This window comes from Atractosteus spatula, chromosome 25 (assembly GCF_055471065.1).
Source record: "Atractosteus spatula isolate fAtrSpa1 chromosome 25, fAtrSpa1.hap1, whole genome shotgun sequence".
NCBI classification, from domain to species: domain Eukaryota; kingdom Metazoa; phylum Chordata; class Actinopteri; order Semionotiformes; family Lepisosteidae; genus Atractosteus; species Atractosteus spatula.
Genome location: NC_142730.1, coordinates 5,438,685 through 5,460,689, shown reverse-complemented (window position 1 = coordinate 5,460,689; position 22,005 = coordinate 5,438,685). Strand labels below are relative to the sequence as shown.

General features: G+C 54.3%; 2 protein-coding genes across 3 annotated transcripts; both read left to right on the top strand.

Annotated features, from left to right (window-relative positions):
* Positions 1–663: 663 nt before the first annotated feature.
* LOC148815191 (tripartite motif-containing protein 46-like) lies at positions 664–15,479 on the top strand. 2 transcript variants are annotated; one of them, XM_088905007.1, is made up of 12 exons: positions 664–1,031; positions 5,392–5,647; positions 5,942–6,092; positions 7,197–7,395; positions 7,774–7,920; positions 8,900–8,995; positions 9,112–9,365; positions 10,263–10,384; positions 11,075–11,401; positions 12,977–13,206; positions 14,169–14,236; positions 14,335–15,479. In XM_088905007.1, the coding sequence occupies exons 1-12, from the start codon at positions 972–974 to the stop codon at positions 14,786–14,788; spliced, it is 2,364 nt and encodes a 787-aa protein (XP_088761133.1). In that variant the 5' UTR covers positions 664–971; the 3' UTR covers positions 14,789–15,479. The 2 variants fall into 2 exon arrangements, with proteins under 2 accessions (XP_088761133.1, XP_088761134.1); XM_088905008.1 differs by lacking the exon at positions 664–1,031 and adding an exon at positions 1,718–3,476.
* Positions 15,480–16,401: 922 nt separating this feature from the next.
* Positions 16,402–19,479, top strand: LOC148815190 (uncharacterized). The gene is made up of 4 exons (XM_088905040.1): positions 16,402–16,456; positions 17,918–18,002; positions 18,471–18,604; positions 19,128–19,479. Exons 2-4 carry the CDS (start codon positions 17,936–17,938, stop codon positions 19,239–19,241), a joined length of 315 nt encoding a protein of 104 aa, XP_088761166.1. The 5' UTR covers positions 16,402–16,456; positions 17,918–17,935; the 3' UTR covers positions 19,242–19,479.
* The last annotated feature ends 2,526 nt before the right edge of the window (positions 19,480–22,005 follow it).

Here is a 22,005-nt window from a genome sequence, read left to right as displayed (position 1 = left end):
ACACAACCACAGACAGGGACACACACTGATCCATAGACACAGAGAAACAGACACACACAAGCAGAACTAGGCACACATGAGTAGACACAAACACACAGACACACAAATGAATAGACACACACAAGCAGACAGGCACACATGAATAGACACACACACAAGCAGACAGACACACACATGAACAGACACACACAAGAAAACACAACCACACGCACAGTTCAGAGATCGCTGGTCCAGTCTGGACCGGGTCACACAAGCAGACAGACACACAGATACAGACACAAACACACAGTCACACACATGAAAAGACACATAGACACAGACACACACACACATGAATAGACACATAGACACAGACACACACACACACACACACACACACATGAACAGACACATAGACACAGACACACACACATGAATAGACACAGACACACACACTTGAATAGACACACACACACACAGATCCAGACAGGCAGATAAACTCAGAATCAGCAGGGCTGCCAGGTGCGCGTGGCGCTGCTAAGCACGCGGTGCATCAGCCTCCCTGTCTGCAGGGGTCTCTGCGCATGTCCCCCGCCCCCCTCCCTCCTCCTCCCCCGTTACTGAGCTCAGCTCCCCGATCTCGGGCAGCTCGTGCAGAACCCAGCGGAACCCGGACTCGCGCGCCGTGGACATTCGGGTGCAAACGGCACGAGCCGAGCCCAGGCTGCAGCGCGTTCTGAACGCGCGCGCTGGCCCACAGCCGCGCCCGCACCCTGCCGCCTTCTTACAATTAACAGGTCTAATTAATTTCCTTCTCATCCGGGCGCGAGTCGCTGTCTGTGCTGTTCAGGGTGCTGAAGGAAGACTGGTTTGGTTTCTAAGATCGTCGCGGCGTGAAATACGCAGGCGCCACTGGAGGCACAGAAATCCATCTATGCGCGTCTCTCAAGCAGAATAAAATACTGAAATAATATCGCGACACTGTGTGCGGAATGGCAGAAGCAGATTTTCAGACGTTCACCTCAATCATGGACGCCCTGGTTCGGATAAGTGTGAGTATTTCATTCTGAACGTGTCGTGGTGGTGTGCGCTGTCCAGATGTGTTGTTTGTCGAGAAACACAAAGAGGTTCTTGCGTGCGTACAGTGAGGGAGCGCGTTGACATCCTGTGTGTGTCCACGGGTGTCGGCGCACGGCGCGCCGGCTCTTCAGAGCCGCAGCAGAAGGACGGTTCCGGGCCTGCTGAAACCCAGTGTGAGGGTGAGCGCCGGTGTACAGTGTGTCTGTGCTCACCGGCGCCTTGCTCCACTGTAAGCAGGTCAGGGGACAGGTGGAGACAGGCAGAGAGAGAGGAGAGAGAGAAAACTGCACCTCTGTCTGTGTTTGTCTGTGTTTGTCTGTCCTGATACGCTGGTCCAGTCTGGGTCACACTGTAACCCTACAGTCCAGAGATCACTGGTCCAGTCTGGGTCACACTGTAACCCTACAGTCCAGAGATCGCTGGTCCAGTCTGGGTCACACTGTAACCCTACAGTCCAGAGATCGCTGGTCCAGTCTGGGTCACACTGTAACCCTACAGTCCAGAGATCACTGGTCCAGTCTGGGTCACACTGTAACCCTACAGTCCAGAGATCGCCGGTCCAGTTTGGGTCACACTGTAACCCTACAGTCCAGAGATCACCGGTCCAGTCTGGGCCGGGTCACGCTGTAACCCTACAGTCCAGAGATCACCGGTCCAGTCTGGGTCACACTGTAACCCTACAGTCCAGAGATTACTGGTCCAGTCTGGTCCTGACAGTGCAGGTGTCAGAGGAGGAAGAGGAGGGTCTACAGAGCCCTCCTTCCTCGCCCACAGGGGCAGCAGAAGCAGGCGACACAGTGAGCTGGCTGAGTGTAGGGGGTAAAGAATATTTTGGGTAGGGCAATGGCATGGCGATACAGTCGTCTGTCTGTGTGGAGTCTACATGTTCTCCTTCTGTCTAGATGGGTTTTCTCCAGGAGCTCATACTGACCACGATTGATTGGCCATCCTGAACTGTCCAGTATCCCATCCAGGTCCGATTTTCACACTTCAGAACAGTTACAGGAACAATCTAATTAAGCCAATCGTTAGTTTAATTAGGGGTTTGATTATGCAATTAAGACCTTGGTAGACTGGAAAGCAGAAGGTTCCTGGGACAGATTGCCCTACATTTGGCTTTGGGCGAACTGTGAGCAAATTGCCCTTTTGTACTGTGTGCAATTGAGAGTGCAGTCTGCCCACGATGCCAGTCTGCTTCCTCAGACACTGCACTGCTGGTACCACAGAGAGCTCTGACCTCTCCCATCAAGTTAAGACAAAGTGTAAGTGAGGCAGCAGCAGCACCAGGAGTCTGTACTGTGCTGTGATTAATCCGAGGTGATTCTCTGGGTGTCGGTGAATTAGAGCTGAGTGAGTTTAACCCCCTCCCCTCCACAGTCTCATTGTCTCACACTGGCCACAGCACCTCGGGCTGTCTGAGGTAGCAGTCACACCCGGAACACCAGACAGGACACCTGGCAGGGGTTCACTGCTGAGGAGAGAGGAGAGAGAGGAGGGAGAGAGGAGAGGACAGAGGAGAGAGGAGAGAGGAGCTGAGAGAGGAGAGAGGAGAGAGGAGGTGAGAGAGGAGTGAGGAGGTGAGAGAGGAGAGAGAGGGGAGAGCAGAAGAGAGGAGGTAGGAATAGTGAGATGAGCTGAGAGAGGAGAAAGGAGCTGAAAGCAGAGGGAGAGAGGAGGAAGAGTGGAGCGGACAGAGGAGAGAGGGGGTAGAGAGGAGAGAGAAGTGGACAGAGGAGAGAGGAGCTGAGAGAGGAGGGAGAGATGAGAGAGGAGAGAGGAGTGGACAGAGGAGAGAGGAGCTGAGAGAGGAGGGAGAGATGAGAGAGGAGGGAGAGATGAGAGAGGAGAGAGGAGTGGACAGAGGAGAGAGGAGCTGAGAGAGGAGTGAGGGAGAGAATGAGAAGGGAGAGGAGAGAGACAGGAGCAGGCGCGTGAATGAGGAATAACAGGACCAGGCCGCGTTGCGATGCCGGTGCGCAGTGGCAGGTTGCTATGGCAACAGATGCATCCTGCCAGCAGCAGCAGCAGCAGCAGCAGCGCGGGGCTGGGCTCGCGCCGGATTCCTCCGTGTCGCGGCGCTCACCTACATAGAGAGACGGGGGGAGGAGGGGGGGCGAGATTGATGCGCGGAGGACAGGAGCAGCGCCGGGGAGGGGAAGGGCCGGTGCTGGGGTGCTGGGGCAGAGGCAGACAAAGGGGAATGGCTGAGCGGCGCGCCGTCACTGGAGACACACGGGTTAGAGCCGCCCAGACCGCAACTCGACCTTCGTCTTTCTTAATGCCGAGACTTGAAAACGCCCCCTCCCCCACTCCCGCTCCCGCTGCCGTCTCGGGAAGAGCCCTGCGCGCGTCCGCACGCCTGTAGGACCCGCCGTGTGCCGGACCTCAGTAACATGGCGCCCAGGAACCCCGCCAAGGTAAGCCGCTCGCGGCCGACTCGCGAGCCAGCGGTCAGCGCTCAGGGGCGCACACGCGCCACCCCGCGTGCGTTGCGAGGGCCGCCGCGGGTGACATTGGCGAATGACAAGCGGGCCCCGGGGCGGGCGTGCGGGACAGGGAGGTCCGTCCGGAGGGGTGGGGGGGGGGGGGTGAGCGTGTTAGTGCCCGCGGGGCGCCTGGGGAGAGGAGAGAGGGAGGTGGTGAAGGTGGTGACGTCATTGATTTGACTGCAGGTCTGTGGTTGATCTACATAGATACAGATCCGATATCGCATTGCATGTGTGTGTGCAAGTCTTCACATGACCCAAATAAAAGAGGGTAATCATTCTGAACCGTGCGACCTTGGTGTTGCTTCAGTACAGCTGATAGTAAAACCTGGAGTGGATCAGACAGCTGTGCACTGGGAGTCTGAGTGACAGCACTGTAACACCTGGAGTGGATCAGACTGCTGTGCACTGGGAGCCTGACAGCACTGTAAACCCTGGAGTGGATCAGACTGCTGTGCACTGGGAGACTGACACCAGTGTAAAACCTGGAGCGGATCAGACAGCTGTGCACTGGGAGTCTGACAGCACTGTAAACCCTGGAGTGGATCAGACAGCTGTGCACTGGGAGTCTGAGTGACAGCACTGTAACACCTGGAGCGGATCAGACTGCTGTGCACTGGGAGTCTGAGTGACAGCACTGTAACACCTGGAGTGGATCAGACTGCTGTGCACTGGGAGTCTGACAGCAGTGTAAATCCTGCAGTGGTAGAAGTCCTGTCCTCTCGGTAGAAGCGGATCATGAGCAGGTTCAGCAGGATCAACAGTAGAGAAGCTGCCTGCTGTCTGAGCTGGGCTGAGAGTGACAGAGCTGACTGCGTCGCCATGATTTACCCCCTGGCACCCCACAGGGCAGACAGGGCAGCGAAGCTCTCTGTGCACACTCACTCACTCACACTCAATTCAATTCAAGGTGCTTTATTAGCATGACCGATGGGTACAATCAGTGTTGCCAAAGCAAATGAAAGTAATGATATTTACATGAAACAAAACAAAAATAGAAGTAAAATAAAATCTACAGACATATTACAGACATTTCACTCACTCACTCACTCACTCACTCACTCACTCACTCACTCACTCAGTTCAATTCAATTCAAGGTGCTTTATTAGCATGACCGATGGGTACAATCAGTACAATCAATCACTCTCTCCTCTCTCTCCCCCCTCTCTCTCCCCTCTCTCCCCCTCTCTCTCTCTCCCCTCTCTCCCCTCTCTCTCTCTCTCCTCTCTCTCCCCCCTCTCTCTCCCCTCTCTCCCCTCTCTCTCTCTTTCCTCTCTCCCCTCTCGCTCTCCCCTCTCTCTCCTCTCTCTCTCTCCTCTCTCTCCTCTCTCTCCCCCCTCTCTCTCCTCTCTCTCTCTCCTCTCTCTCCTCTCTCTCTCCCTCTCTCTCCTCTCTCCCCCTCTCCCCTCTCTCCCTTCTCTCACTCTCCCCTCTCTCCCTTCTCTCTCTCCCCTCTCCCCTCTCTCCTCTCCCCTCTCTCTCCCCTCTCCCCTCTCTCTCTTGCCTCTCTCTCCCCTCTCTCCCCTCTCCCCTCTCTCTCCCCTCTCCCCTCTCTCTCTCGCCTCTCTCTCTCTCCTCTCTCTCTCCCCTCTCCCCTCTCTCCTCTCCCCTCTCTCTCCCCTCTCCCCTCTCTCTCTCGCCTCTCTCTCTCGCCTCTCTCTCTCCTCTCTCTCCTCTCTCTTCTCTCTCTCTCCCTCCCTCTCCCCTCTCCCCTCTCTCTCGCCTCTCTCTCTCCTCTCTCTCTCCTCCCTCTCCCCTCTCCCCTCTCTCCTCTCCCCTCTCTCCTCTCCCCTCTCTCTCTCGCCTCTCTCTCTCCTCTCTCCCCCCTCTGTCTCCTGTCTCCAGTCCAATATGAAGAGCATGGAGAGGGAGCTGCTGTGTCCAGTCTGCACTGAGATGGTCAAGCAGCCCATCCTCCTGCCCTGCCAGCACAGTGTCTGCCTGCTCTGTGCCACGGAGGTTCTGGTCCAGAACGGGTACCCGGTGCCGGACCCCCCCCCCGAGCCACACTCCCCCGCCTCCACCCCCAACACCCGCAGCCCCCGGCAGGCACGCCGCCCCCCGCCGAAAACTGAGCGGCTGGACAGGGTGGTCCGCTCAGGTCAGGCACTGTCCTGCTGTCTCTGTCCACTCTCACCCTCTCTCACTCTCTCTCAGAGCCCTCTGTCCACTCTCTCACCCTCTCACTCTCTCTCAGAGCTCCCTGTCCTCCGTCTCACTCTCTCTCAGAGCTCTCTGTCTCACTCTCTCTCACTCTCTCTCAGAGCTCCCTGTCCTCTGTCTCTCTCTCTCACTCTCTCTCAGAGCTCCCTGTCCTCTGTCTCTCTCTCTCACTCTCTCTCAGAGCCCTCTGTCTTCTCTCTCACTCCTCACTGCTCTCCTGCGCCCCCTGCAGGTTACGGGACGTACCCCGGGCGCCGGCGGCGTGAGGGCCCGCCCCCGGCCATGCTGTTCCCCTGCCCGTCCTGCCAGCGGGATGTGGAGCTGGGGGAGAGGGGGCTGTCCGACTGCCTGCGCAACCTCACCCTGGAGCGCATCGTGGAGAGGTACGCTGGCATGGTGCGGGCAGTGGGGTCAGCACAGGTCAGCCCAGCCCAGTGACGAACAGCACAGATTAGCCCAGCCCAGTGTCGCACAGTGTAACACAGCACAGAGCAGCACAGTGTAGCACAGCACAGATCTGCACAGCCCAGTGTAGCACAGTGTAGCACAGTGTAACACAGCACAGATCTGCACAGCCCAGTGTAGCACAGTGTAACACAGCACAGAGCAGCACAGTGTAGCACAGCACAGATAAGTACCATGTAGTACAGATCATCCTTGTGTAGTACAGTACAGTTTAACCCAATGTAGTACAGTACTGTGTAGCCCAGTATAGATAAGCGTAGTACAGTACAGTGTAATAAAGCCCACCTGTATGCCTCCCTGTCTCTCAGGTACAGTCCAGTCCAGTACAGTGTAGTATAGTGTAGTACAGTACAGTGCAGTACAGTACAGTGTAATAAAGCCCACCTATATGCCTCCCTGTCTATCTCAGGTACAGTACAGTGCAGTACAACATAGTGTAGTATACTGTAGTGTAGTACAGTGTAGAACAGTGTAGTACAGTACAGTGTAGTATAGTGTAGTACAGTACAGTGTAGTACAGTGTAGAACAGTATAGTGCAGTACAGTACAGATCAGTAGAGTACAGTGTAGTATAGTGTAGTACAGAACAGTGCAGTACAGTGTAGTACAGTGTAGTACAGTGTAGTGCAGTACAGTACAGATCAGTGTAGCACAGTGTAGTATAGTGTAGTACAGAACAGTGCAGTGCAGTACAGTGCAGTACAGTACAGTGTAATAAAGCCCACCTGCACGCCTCCCTGTCTCTCAGGTACAGTACAGTCTAGTACAGTCCAGTACAGTGTAGTATAGTGTAGTGTAGTACAGTACAGATCAGTAGAGTACAGTGTAGTGCAGTACAGTACAGATCAGTAGAGTACAGTGTAGTACAGTGTAGTATAGTGTAGAACAGTGTAGTACAGTGTAGTATAGTATAGTGCAGTAGAGTACAGTGTAGTATAGTGTAGTACAGAACAGTGCAGTGCAGTACAGTGCAGTACAGTACAGTGTAATAAAGCCCGCCTGCACGCCTCCCTGTCTCTCAGGTACCGGCACACGGTCAGTCTGGGCGCGGGGGCGGTCATGTGCCAGTTCTGCAAGCCGCCCGCCCAGCTGGAGGCCACGAAGGGCTGCACGGACTGCCGCGCCAGCTTCTGCAACGAGTGCTTCAAGCTGTACCACCCCTGGGGCACCCCGCGGGCACAGCACGAGCACGTGGCACCCACACTGTCCTTCCGGCCCAAGGTAGGGAGAGGGGTCTGTGCAGGGGCTGCCCTGTGTCCTGTGTGCGGTGTGCGTGTATATATACTTGTCTCTCCCTCTCTCTCCTCTCCTCCCTCACCCCTCTTTTGTCTCCCTCTCTCTGCTCTCTGTCTTTTCTCTCACCCCTCTCTCTTCTCCTCCCTCTTTCCTCTCTCCTCCATCTCTCCTATCTCTCTCTGTCCCTCTCTCCTTTCTCCTCCATCTCTCCTCTCCCCTCTCTCTCTGTCCCTCTCTCCTCTCTCCTCCATCTCTCCTCTCTCTCTCTGTCCCTCTCTCCTCTCTCCCCCATCTCTCCTCTCTCCTCTCTTCCCCCTCTCTCCTCTCTCCTCCATCTCTCCTCTCTCTCTCTGTCCCTCCCAGGTCCTGACGTGTCCAGAACACGACCAGGAGAAGCTGCACTTCTACTGTAAGTCTTGCCAGCGACTGCTCTGTCCTCTCTGCAAGCTGCGCCGGGCCCACGCCGGCCACAAGATCACCCCGGTCGCCAACGCCTACCAGGCTCTGAAGGTGGGTATGACACAGCACTGAGGAATGGGGTGGTAACCCCAGAGATCACTGGTCCAGTCTGGGTCGGGTCACACTGTAACCCTACAGTCCAGAGAGCACCGGTCCAGTCTGGGTCACACTGTAACCCTACAGTCCAGAGATCGCCGGTCCAGTCTGGGTCACACTGTAACCCTACAGTCCAGAGATCACTGGTCCAGTCTGGGTCACACTGTAACCCTACAGCCCAGAGATCACTGGTCCAGTCTGGGTCACACTGTAACCCTACAGTCCAGAGATCGCTGGTCCAGTCTGGGTCACACTGTAGCCCTACAGTCCAGAGATCACTGGTCCAGTCTGGGCCGGGTCACGCTGTAACCCTACAGCCCAGAGATCACTGGTCCTGTCTGGGTCACACTGTAACCCTACAGTCCAGAGATCACTGGTCCAGTCTGGGCTGGGTCACACTGTAACCCTACAGTCCAGAGATCACTGGTCCAGTCTGGGTCACACTTTACCCCTACAGTCCAGAGATCACTGGTCCAGTCTGGGCTGGGTCCCACTGTAGCCCTACAGTCCAGAGATCACTGGTCCTGTCTGGGTCACACTGTAACCCTACAGTCCAGAGATCACTGGTCCTGTCTGGGTCACACTGTAACCCTACAGTCCAGAGATCACTGGTCCAGTCTGGGTCACACTAACCCTACAGTCCAGAGATCACTGGTCCAGTCTGGGTCACACTGTAACCCTACAGTCCAGAGATCGCTGGTCCAGTCTGGGCCGGGTCACACTGTAACCCTACAGTCCAGAGATCACTGGTCCAGTCTGGGTCACACTGTAACCCTGCAGTGTGTTTGTCAGAACGGCAAAATAGAGGTTGACAGAGGGAAAAACAGAAATGAGTAAATTTTAGTTAAAGGACAACAGGGTACATGGAACAGCTATTGAAGAAAATGGGACTAAAGTCTGTCATCAACTTGTTGACCTCTCTGCTCACCTGCAGGACAAGATAACCAAGAGTGTCAGCTACATCCTGTCCAATCAGGAGACAGTGCAGTCCCAGATCACACAGCTAGAGGCCGCTATCACTCAGACTGAGGTTGGGCCCTTCTTTCTCTCCCTCTGCTTCTTGTCTTCCTCTGTGCTTCACCGGCGATGTGAACGAGCCCTCTCTTTCTTCCTGCCTCCCCCTCTCTCACTCCCTCTCCCGGCCAGATGAACAGCGGCTCTGCGCGGGAGCAGCTGTGCCAGTCCGTGCGGGAGCTGTGCGCCGCGCTGACCGACAGGCAGGGGGTGCTCCTACAGGCCCTGGACGGGGCTCGGCTCAGGCGGGTTGAAGCTCTGACGGCCCAGGTCACGGAGAGGCAGTCCCTGCTGGAGCACGCTGGCCTGCTGGCCTTCTCTCAGGAGCTGCTGAAGGAGACTGAGCCTCCCTGCTTCCTACAGGCAGCGCGGCTGACTCACAACAGGTCAGAGAGAGAGAGACTACAGCACTGCAGACTGGTGTCCAGACTGTCACTCTACAGCTCAGAGAGAGAGAGACTACAGCACTGCAGACTGGTGTCCAGACTGTCACTCTACAGCTCAGAGAGAGAGACTGCAGCACTGCAGACTGGTGTCCAGACTGTCACTCTACAGCTCAGAGAGAGAGACTAAAGCACTGCAGACTGGTGTCCAGACTGTCACTCTACAGCTCAGAGAGAGACTACAGCACTGCAGACTGGTGTCCAGACTGTCACTCTACAGCTCAGAGAGAGAGACTAAAGCACTGCAGACTGGTGTCCAGACTGTCACTCTACAGCTCAGAGAGAGAGACTAAAGCACTGCAGACTGGTGTCCAGACTGTCACTCTACAGCTCAGAGAAAGGCTACAGCACTGCAGACTGGTGTCCAGACTGTCACTCTACAGCTCAGAGAGAGACTACAGCACTGCAGACTGGTGTCCAGACTGTCACTCTACAGCTCAGAGAGAGAGACTGTAGCACTGCAGACTGGTGTCCAGACTGTCACTCTACAGCTCAGAGAGAGACTACAGCACTGCAGACTGGTGTCCAGACTGTCACTCTACAGCTCAGAGAGAGAGACTACAGCACTGCAGACTGGTGTCCAGACTGTCACTCTACAGCTCAGAGAGAGAGACTGCAGCACTGCAGACTGGTGTCCAGACTGTCACTCTACAGCTCAGAGAGAGACTACAGCACTGCAGACTGGTGTCCAGACTGTCACTCTACAGCTCAGAGAGAGACTACAGCACTGCAGACTGGTGTCCAGACTGTCACTCTACAGCTCAGAGAGAGAGACTAAAGCACTGCAGACTGGTGTCCAGACTCACACTCTACACTCTGCCTCTCTACTCGTTCTCTCAGGCTGTTGAAAGCGATAGAGTCCCTGCAGTGCTTCTCTCTCTCTGCTGATCCCTCTTTCCGGCACTTCCAACTGGACGTCTCCCGAGAGCTGAAACTGCTGAACACCCTGGAATTCATCCGGGGTAAGAGGGAGGGAGAAAGAGGAGTTGGGGGACAGGAGAGGGAGGGAGAGAAGTTGGGGGGCAGAAGGGAGAGGGGTTGGGGGGCAGGAGGGAGAGGGAGAGAAGTTGGGGGGCAGAAGGGAGAGGGTTGGGGGGCAGGAGGGAGAGGGAGAGGAGTTGGGGGGCAGAAGGGAGAGGGGTTGGGGGGCAGGAGGGAGAGGGAGAGGAGTTGGGGGGCAGAAGGGAGAGGGTTGGGGGGCAGGAGGGAGAGGGAGAGGAGTTGGGGGGCAGAAGGGAGAGGGGTTGGGGGGCAGGAGGGAGAGGGAGAGGAGCTGGGGGGCAGAAGGGAGAGGGGTTGGAGGGCAGGAGGGAGAGGGAGAGGAGTTGGGGGGCAGAAGGGAGAGGGGTTGGGGGGCAGGTGGGAGAGGGAGAGGGGTTGGGGGGCAGAAGGGAGAAGGGTTGGGGTGCAGGAGGGAGAGGGTTGGGGGACCGGACAGGGAGGGAGGGTGAAACTCTTCAACAGGGCTGACTCTCCCTCTCCCATGTGTCTCCTTTCCCTCTGTCTCCCCCACACACTTCACCTCTAATTCTCCTCTCCTCCCTCCTCTGTCTATACACTCCTTTCCCATCCCCATCCCTCTCTTCTCCCTCCTCCTCCCTCTTCTATCTGTTTCTTCCCTCTCTCCTCTCCTCTCTCTCTCCTCTCTCCAGCTCCCCTGGCTCCAGTTATTGACACCCAGCGGACCCTGGCCTACGACCAGCTCTTCCTGTGCTGGCGGCTGCCGCAGGACTCCCCCCCCGCCTGGCACTTCACGGTGGAGTTCCGGCGTCGCGAGGGGCGTGGCGGGGGGGTGCTGCGAGGGGGCGGGGGCGGCGCCCCCCGGGGCTGGCAGCGGCTGGAGGAGGTGGCCGGGACGAGTGCGGTGATCGAGCGACTCGAAATCGATTGCATGTACGTCCTGCGGGTGAAGGGCTGCAACAAGGCGGGGTTCGGAGAGTACAGCGAGGAGATCTACCTGCATACCCCACCTGCACCAGGTAACACTGACGCTCACCTGAGCCAGTTAATACTGATACACACCTGAGCCAGGTAACACTGATACACACCTGAGCCAGGTAACACTGATGCACACCTGAGCCAGTTAATACTGATACACACCTGAGCCAGGTAACACTGATGCACACCTGAGCCAGTTAATACTGATACACACCTGAGCCAGGTAACACTGATGCACACCTGAGCCAGTTAATACTGATACACACCTGAGCCAGGTAACACTGATACACACCTGAGTCAGGTAACACTGATGCACACCTGAGCCAGGTAACACTGATAAACACCTGAGTCAGGTAACACTGATGCACACCTGAGCCAGTCAATACTGATACACACCTGAGCCAGGTAACACTGATGCACACCTGAGCCAATTCCTACTGGTATACAGCTGAGCCAGGTAACACTGATATACACCTGAGCCAGGTAACACTGATGCACACCTGAGCCAGGTAACACTGATACACACCTGAGCCAGTTAATACTGATACACACCTAAGCCAGGTAACACTGATACACACCTGAGCCAGGTAACACTGATGCACACCTGAGCCAGTTAATACTGATACACACCTGAGCCAGGTAACACTGATACACACCTGAGTCAGGTAACACTGATGCACACCTGAGCCAGTTAATACTGATACACACCTGAGCCAGGTAACACTGATACACACCTGATCCAGGTAACTCTGATGCACACCTGAGCCAGGTAACACTAATACACACCTGAGCCAGGTAACACTGATACACACCTGATCCAGTCGAGATTGTCAACACTTGTTGCCAGTTAAACTCTCCAGCACCATCAGCGATCTGAAATGAATAACTCGTCTTTCTCTCTCTCTCTCCTGCTGTCAACCCATCTCGTCTGTCTGCATCCCAGCGCGATCCTCTCATCCCTCTCTCTCTCATCCCCATCTCCACCTGCCGAGATAATCACTCCATGAATATTTCAACAGCGCGGTTCATTCATTAGGACAGGGCCCTAATGAACGCGTGTTAATTATTCAGGAAAAAAAGACAAATTGTTCTCCGCTGCCATCTTCCGAATAATGTCGAGCTCGGAGTGCCCCCCCCCCCCGCTTCCCTTGCTCCCTCTCTCTCCGAAAGGTCTTAGGTGCCTGAAGGCTGCCTGCCACTCTCCCAGATTCCCTGCTTTTTTGTTTTCCTAAATTTACTCTTTCCTGCACTTCTTTCCTCCCTGCCTGTTTTCCTCTCTCCCAAATTCTTCCTTTCCCCCTTTTCTGAACTCTCCCTCTCCCATTCTCTTTTATACCTCCTTCTCCTCTCTCCCTTCTCTCTCTCTCCTCTCTCTACCTCTTCTCTCTTTCTCCTTCTCCTCTTTCCTGCCTCTCTCTCTCCCTCTCCTGTCTTTCCTGCCTCTCTCTCCCTCTCCTGTCTTTCCTGCCTCCTTCCCCTCTTTCTCCCTGTGGGAGTCCCCTTTCCTCCTCTCTCCCTCCTCTGCTTTCTCCTATCTTTACTCTTCTCCCCTCTCCCTCCTCCTGTCTTTCCTCTCCCTCCCTCTCCTCCTGTCTCTCCTCTCTGCCCCCTCTCAGTGCTGAATTTCTTCCTGGACTCGCGCTGGGGTTTCCATGGCGACCGGCTCGTGCTCGGTAAGGAGCAGCGCGGTGCCCGCAGCGTGCCCGGGGTGCCCCTGCTGCAGGCCGCCGACCGCGCCCTCACTTCCTGCCACCTGACCTCTGACCTCCTGATCGGGGACGTGGCCGTCACACAGGGCCGACACTACTGGGCGTGCGCGGTGGACCCTGGGTCCTACGTGGTGAAGGTAAAGGTCATCACAGGGCGCAGCGTTCCCTAACGAGCCCGGTCTCGTTAACATCACGGCTGTCAGGAGCTTAGGAATTCAGTCAGTTCACTGGAAAGTAGAAATAGTCAAGAATGGGATGAACACTGAGGAGTATTAAAGTGCCTGTAAAGATTACACAATGGTTTGTGGGAGTATACCTATAAATAATCCGTCTGTTCCAGGTAGCACTGATACACACCTGAGTCAGGTATCTGAGATCTACATCTGAGTCAGGTAACACTGATACACACCTGGGCCAGGTATCTGAGATCTACATCTGAGTCAGGTAACACTGATACACACCTGGGCCAGGTATCTGAGATCTACACCTGAGTCAGGTAACACTGATACACACCTGGGCCAGGGATCTGTGATCTATACCTGAGCTAGGAAATACTGATACACACCTGAGTCAGATAACACTGATACACACCTGAGTCAGGAAACACTGATACACACCTGGGCCAGGGATCTGTGATCTATACCTGAGCTAGGAAATACTGATACACACCTGAGTCAGATAACACTGATATACACCTGAGTCAGGAAACACTGATACACACCTGGGCCAGGGATCTGTGATCTATACCTGAGCTAGGAAATACTGATACACACCTGAGTCAGGAAACACTTATACACACCTGGGCCAGGGATCTGTGATCTATACCTGAGCTAGGAAATACTGATACACACCTGAGTCAGATAACACTGATACACACCTGAGTCAGGTAACACTGATACACACCTGGGCCAGGGATCTGTGATCTATACCTGAGCTAGGAAATACTGATACATACCTGAGTCAGATAACACTGATACACACCTGAGTCAGGTAACACTGATACACACCTGGGCCAGGGATCTGAGATCTACACCTGCACCAGGACATGCTGATGCACGTTTACTGGGAGTGTCACCGTCCTGCTCTCTCTGTGCCGCAGGTGGGCGTTGGCCTGGAGGCCAGGCTGCAGGAGTGGTTCCATCTGCCCCAGGACATGGCCAGCCCACGGTGAGAGAGAGAGAGAGGGTCGTTCCTCTTCATGCTTCAGTTCCCCACCTGCCCCCCTTCTCCTTCACCCTCTCCCTCTCTCGCCCCCCTGTCTCCAGGTATGATCCGGACAGCGGCCACGACAGCGGGGCCGAAGACGCCACGCTGGACTCCCCACCCCCCTTCTGCTTCCTCACCGTGGGCATGGGCAAAGTGCTGCTGCCCCAGGGGGTAAACAACTGCCCCAGCAACGCCACCAGCCCCCGGGACCCTCCCTCGCAGCCCCCCCCGCCGACTCCCCACAGCCCCCCCGCCATCACGGCTCCCCTCCCTCCCCGCCTGGGGGTGTGCCTGGACTTCGAGAAGGGGCGTGTCTCCTTCTACGACGGGGTCTCGCTCCGCCTCCTGTGGGAGGGGCCGGTGGATTGCTCCGCCCCCGTCTGCCCAGCCTTCTGTTTCATCGGGGGAGGGGCTCTGCAGGTGCAGGAGCTGGTGGCCAATCGGAGCGCGGAACAGCCCCCTCCCAGGAGGGTCACCATCCAAACGCGAGCAGTGACTAACTTGGGCAATTGACCCCCCCCCAGCGGACAGAGAGACTGACCGACACAATGGCCTTGGGATTTTTGGACAGTTCGGTAGAAACAAACAAAACAAAAACGCCTTCAAAACGCCTCGTTGGGAGGAATCTGTACCAAAACTACGGACTGATCCAAATTTCTTTTTCCCGCAGGAGTGTGTAAGGAAGCCTGGCAGTGGTTTTGAGCGTGAGGGAAGGGAGGCAGTGGGTGGGACTGTGCTGTTTTTTTCTAAGTGCTGCCTTTCGTCTGGTCAGGCGGTCTGCCGTGACCTCTGTGACAGGACACTGGGACAGCGGACCTCCCCTCCGTGGCCACAGGAAGTGGAACAGTCCCTGCTTCTTTCTTAATTAGCAAATTCTTAAATTAATGAAGGGACCCCACGGGGGGTCAAAGTAAACCTGGAAGGGGGGGATGCAGGATGATGCTTTCATAGGTACTTTCTTCTTACTGCTATAATTATCATCGTTAAGATCATTACTATTTTATTTAATGTTCCTCTTATAATTCTCACCAATAATGAATTAACTTGCTGATGACCAGTTCCTTATTCTTTAGACAACTGAGAAGCGATACTGCACCTGAATGAACTCTAGACTGTAGCATTTTGGAATCTTATTTTGATGATCATCACAGTGGCAGATATTTTAAGGATAAAATAAAATCGAAAGAGTAATTAGACAACAAAACTGATTGTGTTGTAATTTTTTATGTTATTTTTTTGTTATTATACTATTTTGGAACTGTAACCCTTATGATAAAGGGACTGTTCTACTGGACTGGGACTGTAGCTCCTACTGTAACAGGACTGTTCTACTGGACTGGGACTGTAGCTCCTACTGTAACGGGACTGTTCTACTGCACTGGGACTGTAGCTCCTACTGTAACGGGTCTGTTCTACTGCACTGGGACTGTAGCTCCTATTGTAACAGACTGTTCTACTGGACTGGGACTGTAGCTCCTATTGTAACAGGACTGTTCTACTGGACTGGGACTGTAGCTCCTATTGTAACAGGACTGTTCTACTGCACTGGGACTGCAGTCCACGGTATGTTGTAACAGGACTGTTCTACTGCACTGGGACTGCAGTCCACGGTATGTTGTGTATCACAGGAGGTGCACAGCCAGTTTCAGGAAGTGTTGTACCCTGAACAAGGTAAGAGCTCAGGTGTGTTTGAGCAGGCACTGCCACACCTGCCTGACTTCATAAACATGGCAAAGTCTGTTTAACAATAAACTGCTCTCATGGTACTGCACCCAGGACTGGAAATACGAGCTGCAATTATACAGACAGAGGGACGCACAAACAGGTAGTTAAAGAGACGAAGATTGTATACACAGAAGTCTGTATCACTCTGTTTCTCTGCATGTGGAGACACACAGACCTGTGAGAATCCATGTGGCGTGGGAATTTGTGTTACTGTGACAACTGTACCACAGAGCAACATAGGGTAACACTACTCTAACAAACACAGGACTGTCACACACACTCAGACCTGTGAGAGTGTACCACACTGGCAGCACAGTACCGTGCTGGGTGTGTCCTCTGGAGAGTGTGGGAGGAGAGGAGGAGGAGAGTGGAAGATCTCTATAAAAGACACACAGTCCTCTCTGTCCCTCAGTCTTCACCTTGGCAGAAAACGAGAGTCTCTCCTTCACTACACAGGTAGGATCGCGTGGGGGGGGGTTGGGGAGGGGTGAGGGGGGTCTTCACAGCCCACAGCCACATTCTCAGCAGGAAGGGGGAGTCTGGAACTTGATCCCCTTTATTCCTGAAAGCGGAGTGGGGTAAGAGTAAGAGCTCAGTGAAGATCTGGGGTACAGTGGGAGAGAAGGGGGTGACTCCGTCTCTGTAGCTCAGCAAAGGGAGGAACACAGACTAGTGTCAGGCTGCTCGGGACAAAATGGGTGTCGGTTCTAATAGGGCCCGACTGAAGACTGGACTGATGACTGGACTTGTGCCTGCAAATGTGTTGTCTTGACTCATGAAGGAGAGTGAGTTAGCATAATCTTCTTCATCATCACACCTGTAGAGTAACTGTACAGACACTCAGTCCAGCTCCTCTGTATCTTCACATGAACACTCCTTCATCATCATCAGAGCTGGAGAGTAACTGTACAGACACTCAGTCCAGCTCCTCTGTATCTTCACATGAACACTCCTTCATCATCATCAGAGCTGTAGAGTCACTGTACAGACACAGTCCAGCTCCTCTGTATCTTCACACTAACACTCCTTCATCATCATCAGAGCTGTATAGATCATACAGACTCTGAGGTAGAGAAGAGAGACAGGTATTTAACAGTGGTGTAAATGGCTTCAGTCTCACCATGCCTGTTCCTATGTTATGGTCTCCAGGTGTTATTATCCCAAGCCTGCTGGCTGGGCTCTTTCACTCCGAGGGGGTGCCCTTTGGGCACTGGGAGTAGCCGGAGTGTCACTGTTGTCATTGTCTGTTCTTAATTATCTATTGCTACAGAGATTGTTACTGTTCCTCGGCTGTCACCTGGGATACTGCAGACACAAAACAGACGCACTGACAGACAGGACACACACAGGCTACCTGTCTGTCAGTCTCCCAGATAGACAGGACGTGCCGACTGGACATACAAAGAGTTTACACGGACAGGACACACAGACTGACAGAAAAAGAGGTACAGACAGACTTACATGGATATAGACAGGCAGAAAACAGAGAGACAGACAAATACAGAAATTTGATTATTTAGACATACAGAGACAGTGAAATAAAAGAAAGACAGACAGATTAAAAGAAGAACAGAGGGAGGTGTTGGGTTCAGGGTTTGGTGTATAACACAGGTGGGTGGCTCAACACAAACACTTACCCCAGCAGCCTGTGCACCTCGCGTACACTAACACACGCAGGCTCTCATATACCACTGGCTAGACCTGACACACTGCATTCCTGAGAATGACCGAGCATGCCTAATGAACTCACTTGATTTTACTGCGCTGTGATTTTACACTGCTCCCACTGAACTTTTCTGCAGTGTGTTATGCTTTTACCCCGGCCTGTGAATTCAGGCCCAGGGCAGGACACTGGGATTGCCTGAAACCATCTACTGTAGGTCATCACTGTTAATGAAACTCCTCCTCTGTCTGCAGTCACTTCTCTTGCCCACAATGGCAAAGCTCAGCCTGACGGCATGTCTGCTCTTCATCTGCCTGGCCTGGCCCTCCTCTACCTCAGGTATGTGAGTACGCAGCATGTCCCCAGTCCGACAACATAGTGGTTTTTTTTTTCTTGACGAACCCTGCAACTGCACACAGGAGAGGTGAGGAAGTGCAGGCAGACTCCGCCCACATGCCCACCTTCCAGCCACTTATCTTTAAACATGTCACAGGTAGACCCACCCCCAAAATGCAGCTTTCACACTGATTGGAGGGGAGGCCCATCCCTCACTGGCCACACCACATGCCTGCAGGGAGCCTGCAGGGGGCACTGTGTCATTGAAATCCATGGCCATCTAATCCCACCCTACATGCTTGGGGAATCCCAGTCACAGTGCACTAGTGAGATAACCCAGACTCGAACCCTCAGTCTCGGGTGAGTGCTTTCAGGCCACCTGGGTCTAGTCCTGTTGGTTCTGCTGGTGCTGTCCCTGCTGGTTCTGTCACGTCTGACTGCCTCAGCTGTCCCCTTCGCACCCCTGTCCAGCAGCCCTGTCGCCCCTGGAGCAGGCCATGTCCACTCTGAGGGACGTGTTTGTCCAGTACTCTGACAACCAGAGCAGTCTGACCCGGGAGCAGGTGCGCGCTCTGCTGTCCACCGAGATGAGCAGCAGTGTCAAGGTCAGTGAGTGGAGCACCTCGCTCTTCTGGCTGTCTGATTCCCTCCCTCCCTGCCTCTCTGTTCCTGTCTCTGTCTCTCTGTCCTCTGCCAGCCTTTCTGTCTCCCCCCTTGACTTTCTGTCCTGTGCCTGTCTGACTCTCTCCCTCCCTGTCTGTCTCCCTCCCTCCCTGTCTCTGTGTCCTGTGCCTGTCTGTCTGTCTGTCTCTCTTCCTCCCTGTCTCTCTGTCCTCTGCCTGTCTCACCCTGTGCATGCCTGTCTGTCTGTCTGTCTGTCTGTCTGCCTTTCTCACCCTGTGCCTGTCTGTCTCACTCTATGTCTTTCTGTCCTGTGCCTGTCTGACTCTCTCCCTCCCTGTCTCTCTGTCCTGTGCCCATCTATCTGTCTGTCTGCCTCCCTGTCTCTCTGTCCTCTGCCTGTCTCACCCTGTGCCTGCCTGTCTGTCTCTCTGCCCTCTGCCTGTCTCACCCTCTGCCTGTCTCTCTGTCCTCTGCCTGTCTCACCCTGTGCCGGTCTGTCTGCAGGAGCTGAACCTTCAGCTGCTGGATGAGCTGATGGGCTACGCGGATGTGGACATGAGTGGGTCCCTGGACCGCCAGGAGTACATCCGGCTGGTGACGTACATCAGCATGAAGTGAGAGTGGACCCCGCTGTCCGCGACCCCCCCCAAAACAACGAGTCTATAGCCTGTTTCCCCTGCTACCTGCTCCAGGACTGCTGAGCTTCCTGCAGTAGAATTGGGACACTCCTGGGCTCTCCAGTCCATTCCTAGACCTTCTCATTGTCTCCCTGAAACAAGGAGCGACTACGCCTAAAACCTCTGTAACCTTTACCTGTGTTCTCACACTCCAATAAAAGCGTCCTGTACGCTCTTGTTATTTATTATTAATCTGCTTGTTTTAAAGCCCCTACTGCTTGGCTGACTTGTCAAGATGTGTGCAGAGCTCAGGAACCTCCACTAGAGGGCGCCAGAAACCCGGCCGCAGCACCATCAGGGTGCAGTAAACGCAAATGGCCACAGGGGGGCTTCGAGAGCCGACACGCTGACCAGCAGCAGCCGTTCGCGAAGGAATTCGATTTCCTGACGAGGGTCGCATTTCCGAGGCTGTGCAGCTCAGCGTGTTGTTTTTTTTTTAAGCCCACGCATCTTACAGGTACCGAGGCTTTTCTTGTGTGTGTGTGTGTGCACAATTCAATACCACAATCACACAGCACCACACAGTTTTGAGCCATTGCTCACGAGCAATTCCTGAAAGGCTATCTGCATTTTCAAAACAGCAAATGCAAAAAAGGGGAATGCGTGCCTTCAAAGAAAGGGGACAGGAGGGCAGGAATGCAGATATTCCTGGAGATATTAAACCACCTTTTCTCTCCAGAACAGGGAAAAAAATCTACTGCACATCTGTCCAGGACACCTGGCTGTCTAAACTAGGCTCCCCACACCCGCCTACTCGTCACTACATCCGGAAGAAAATTCTCGTCTCCTCAGAGACCTCCCAGTTAAACTATTAACACCACTAATCTCCCGCTCTGTAGAGACTCCGGAGAATTTAAATGGATCCAGGAATACACCGCAGAGACGAAATGCTAAATTCACTCTTTCTTTTCTGCATCGAAGACGGAACAAATTCCCCGCAAGCCTTCAGTCATTATGTCCTCCTGACCTGTCAGGACTGCTGGCTGGCTGCTCGTGTTAAAGCACAGGAGCTGAATTAACACTCTGTTTAATTGACTTGCTCTGCGGTTCTAATTACTGCTGACTCTCCCTGAACTGCAGGAGCTCACACTCAGCTCTGCTCAGCCAGCAGCTGGGGTGCAGGACTGAGGGCTGGACCCTGCCTCTGTCCCTCGGTGATTCACAGATCACGCCAGGTCCCCCAGTAACCCCCAGTCCTCCTCCTGTACCCCCTGTGACCCCCTGGCCTCAACCTGTACTACCTATGACCAAGCACATGCTGGGTGACTCCAACCTGCCCAAACGTCATCATCATAATGTGTACCCCCATCTGGATGATACTCCAGTCCTCTCACACACATCAGCTCTCAGTGGGGAGGAGAGCAGAGTGATGGAGCCAGTTCAGAGAGGGGGGTTATTAGGAGGCCCTGACTGGTAAAGGCCAGGGGGGAACTTGGCCAGGACACTGGGGTAACACCCCTACTCTTTGCCAGAAATACCCTGGGATTTGTAATGACCACAGAGAGTCAGAACCGAAGGACAGCGTCTTTTAATAATAAAGTGTCCCTGTCACTGTACTGGGGCATTAGGACCCACACAGACTGCAGGGTGAGCACCCCCTACTGGTCCCACTAACACCTCTTCCAGCAACAGCCTTAGCTTTCCCAGGAGGTCTCCCGTCCAGGTACTGGTCAGTCTCACTCCTGCTGAGCTTCAGAGGGGTGCCGGCTAGGAGCTGCAGGGCGATATGGCAAGTGCACCCCAGTGACACCCAGCTGTCGGTGTGAAAATCAGTCACAAGAACAGCAGGCTGTGAAACTGTGCGATAGTAAGGCCTCAGTCTCCAAACTACAAGAAAAGACCCTGGTGCTCTGGAACTGGTACAGCTAGAGCAAGCAGGTTCATTCTGGGGCTGAGCAGCAAGAACTCGCAGGCACAGAATCTCTTCAGTCTTGAACCGAGGAGACTACAAGGGCACGCAATTCCAGCTGTCAGATCTCAAAGGGTCAGTGCCAGGATCAGGAGACATACTAGAACCCGGGGGCACAGGAGCAGACAGGGAGAACGGGAGGCACGTCTTTACACAGAGAGTGGTGGGGGACTGGGACAGGCTCGGAGGCCGTGCCGCTTGCTTGGGGGGGAGACCGCTCTGGTCCCTCGCCTTTCGGCTGTAGCTGAGCTCAGAGCAAACAGGCGGCAGTAAAAATGCTGGGCCTTGCTCTCTCAGCTGCCCGTCAATAACTAATTACTCGAGCCTGTCTCCCGCCGGTGAAGAACTGTGCTGGAAGACTCCGCCAGCTCTGAGGGCGCCAATAAAACATTCCAGTGGCACTGAGGCTGCCCCTCTCTTGCTCGCTCTTCTGTGAAAGAGGAGATTAGCAACAAGACAAATGGGGACTTAAAATAATATTAAAGCCATTTTCTTTTCTGCTTCACCAGCACAATTTGTACAGGAGTCCTGCAGCTGGTAGCAACGGCTGGAGTGGATTAGGCTTCTGTGCACTGGGAGTCTGACTGACAACTGTAAAAACCTGGAGTGGATCAGACTGCTGTGCACTGGGAGTCTGACTGACAACTGTAAAAACCTGGAGTGGATCAGACTGCTGTGCACTGGGAGTCTGACTGACAGCACTGTAAAACCTGGAGTGGATCAGACTGCTGTGCACTGGGAGTCTGACTGACAAGCCTATAAAGCCTGGAATAAGGAATAAGGCTGAAACAGAGTA

Coding starts and splice junctions, on each gene's coding strand:
- LOC148815191 (XM_088905007.1), top strand. CDS start 972: ATGGCAGAAGCAGATTTTCAGACGTTCACCTCAATCATGGACGCCCTG. Junction 1,032..5,391: donor ACGCCCTGGTTCGGATAAGT/GTGAGTATTTCA, acceptor TCCTGTCTCCAG/TCCAATATGAAGAGCATGGA. Junction 7,921..8,899: donor ACGCCTACCAGGCTCTGAAG/GTGGGTATGACA, acceptor GCTCACCTGCAG/GACAAGATAACCAAGAGTGT.
- LOC148815190 (XM_088905040.1), top strand. CDS start 17,936: ATGGCAAAGCTCAGCCTGACGGCATGTCTGCTCTTCATCTGCCTGGCC. Junction 18,003..18,470: donor CTGGCCCTCCTCTACCTCAG/GTATGTGAGTAC, acceptor ACCCCTGTCCAG/CAGCCCTGTCGCCCCTGGAG. Junction 18,605..19,127: donor AGATGAGCAGCAGTGTCAAG/GTCAGTGAGTGG, acceptor GTCTGTCTGCAG/GAGCTGAACCTTCAGCTGCT.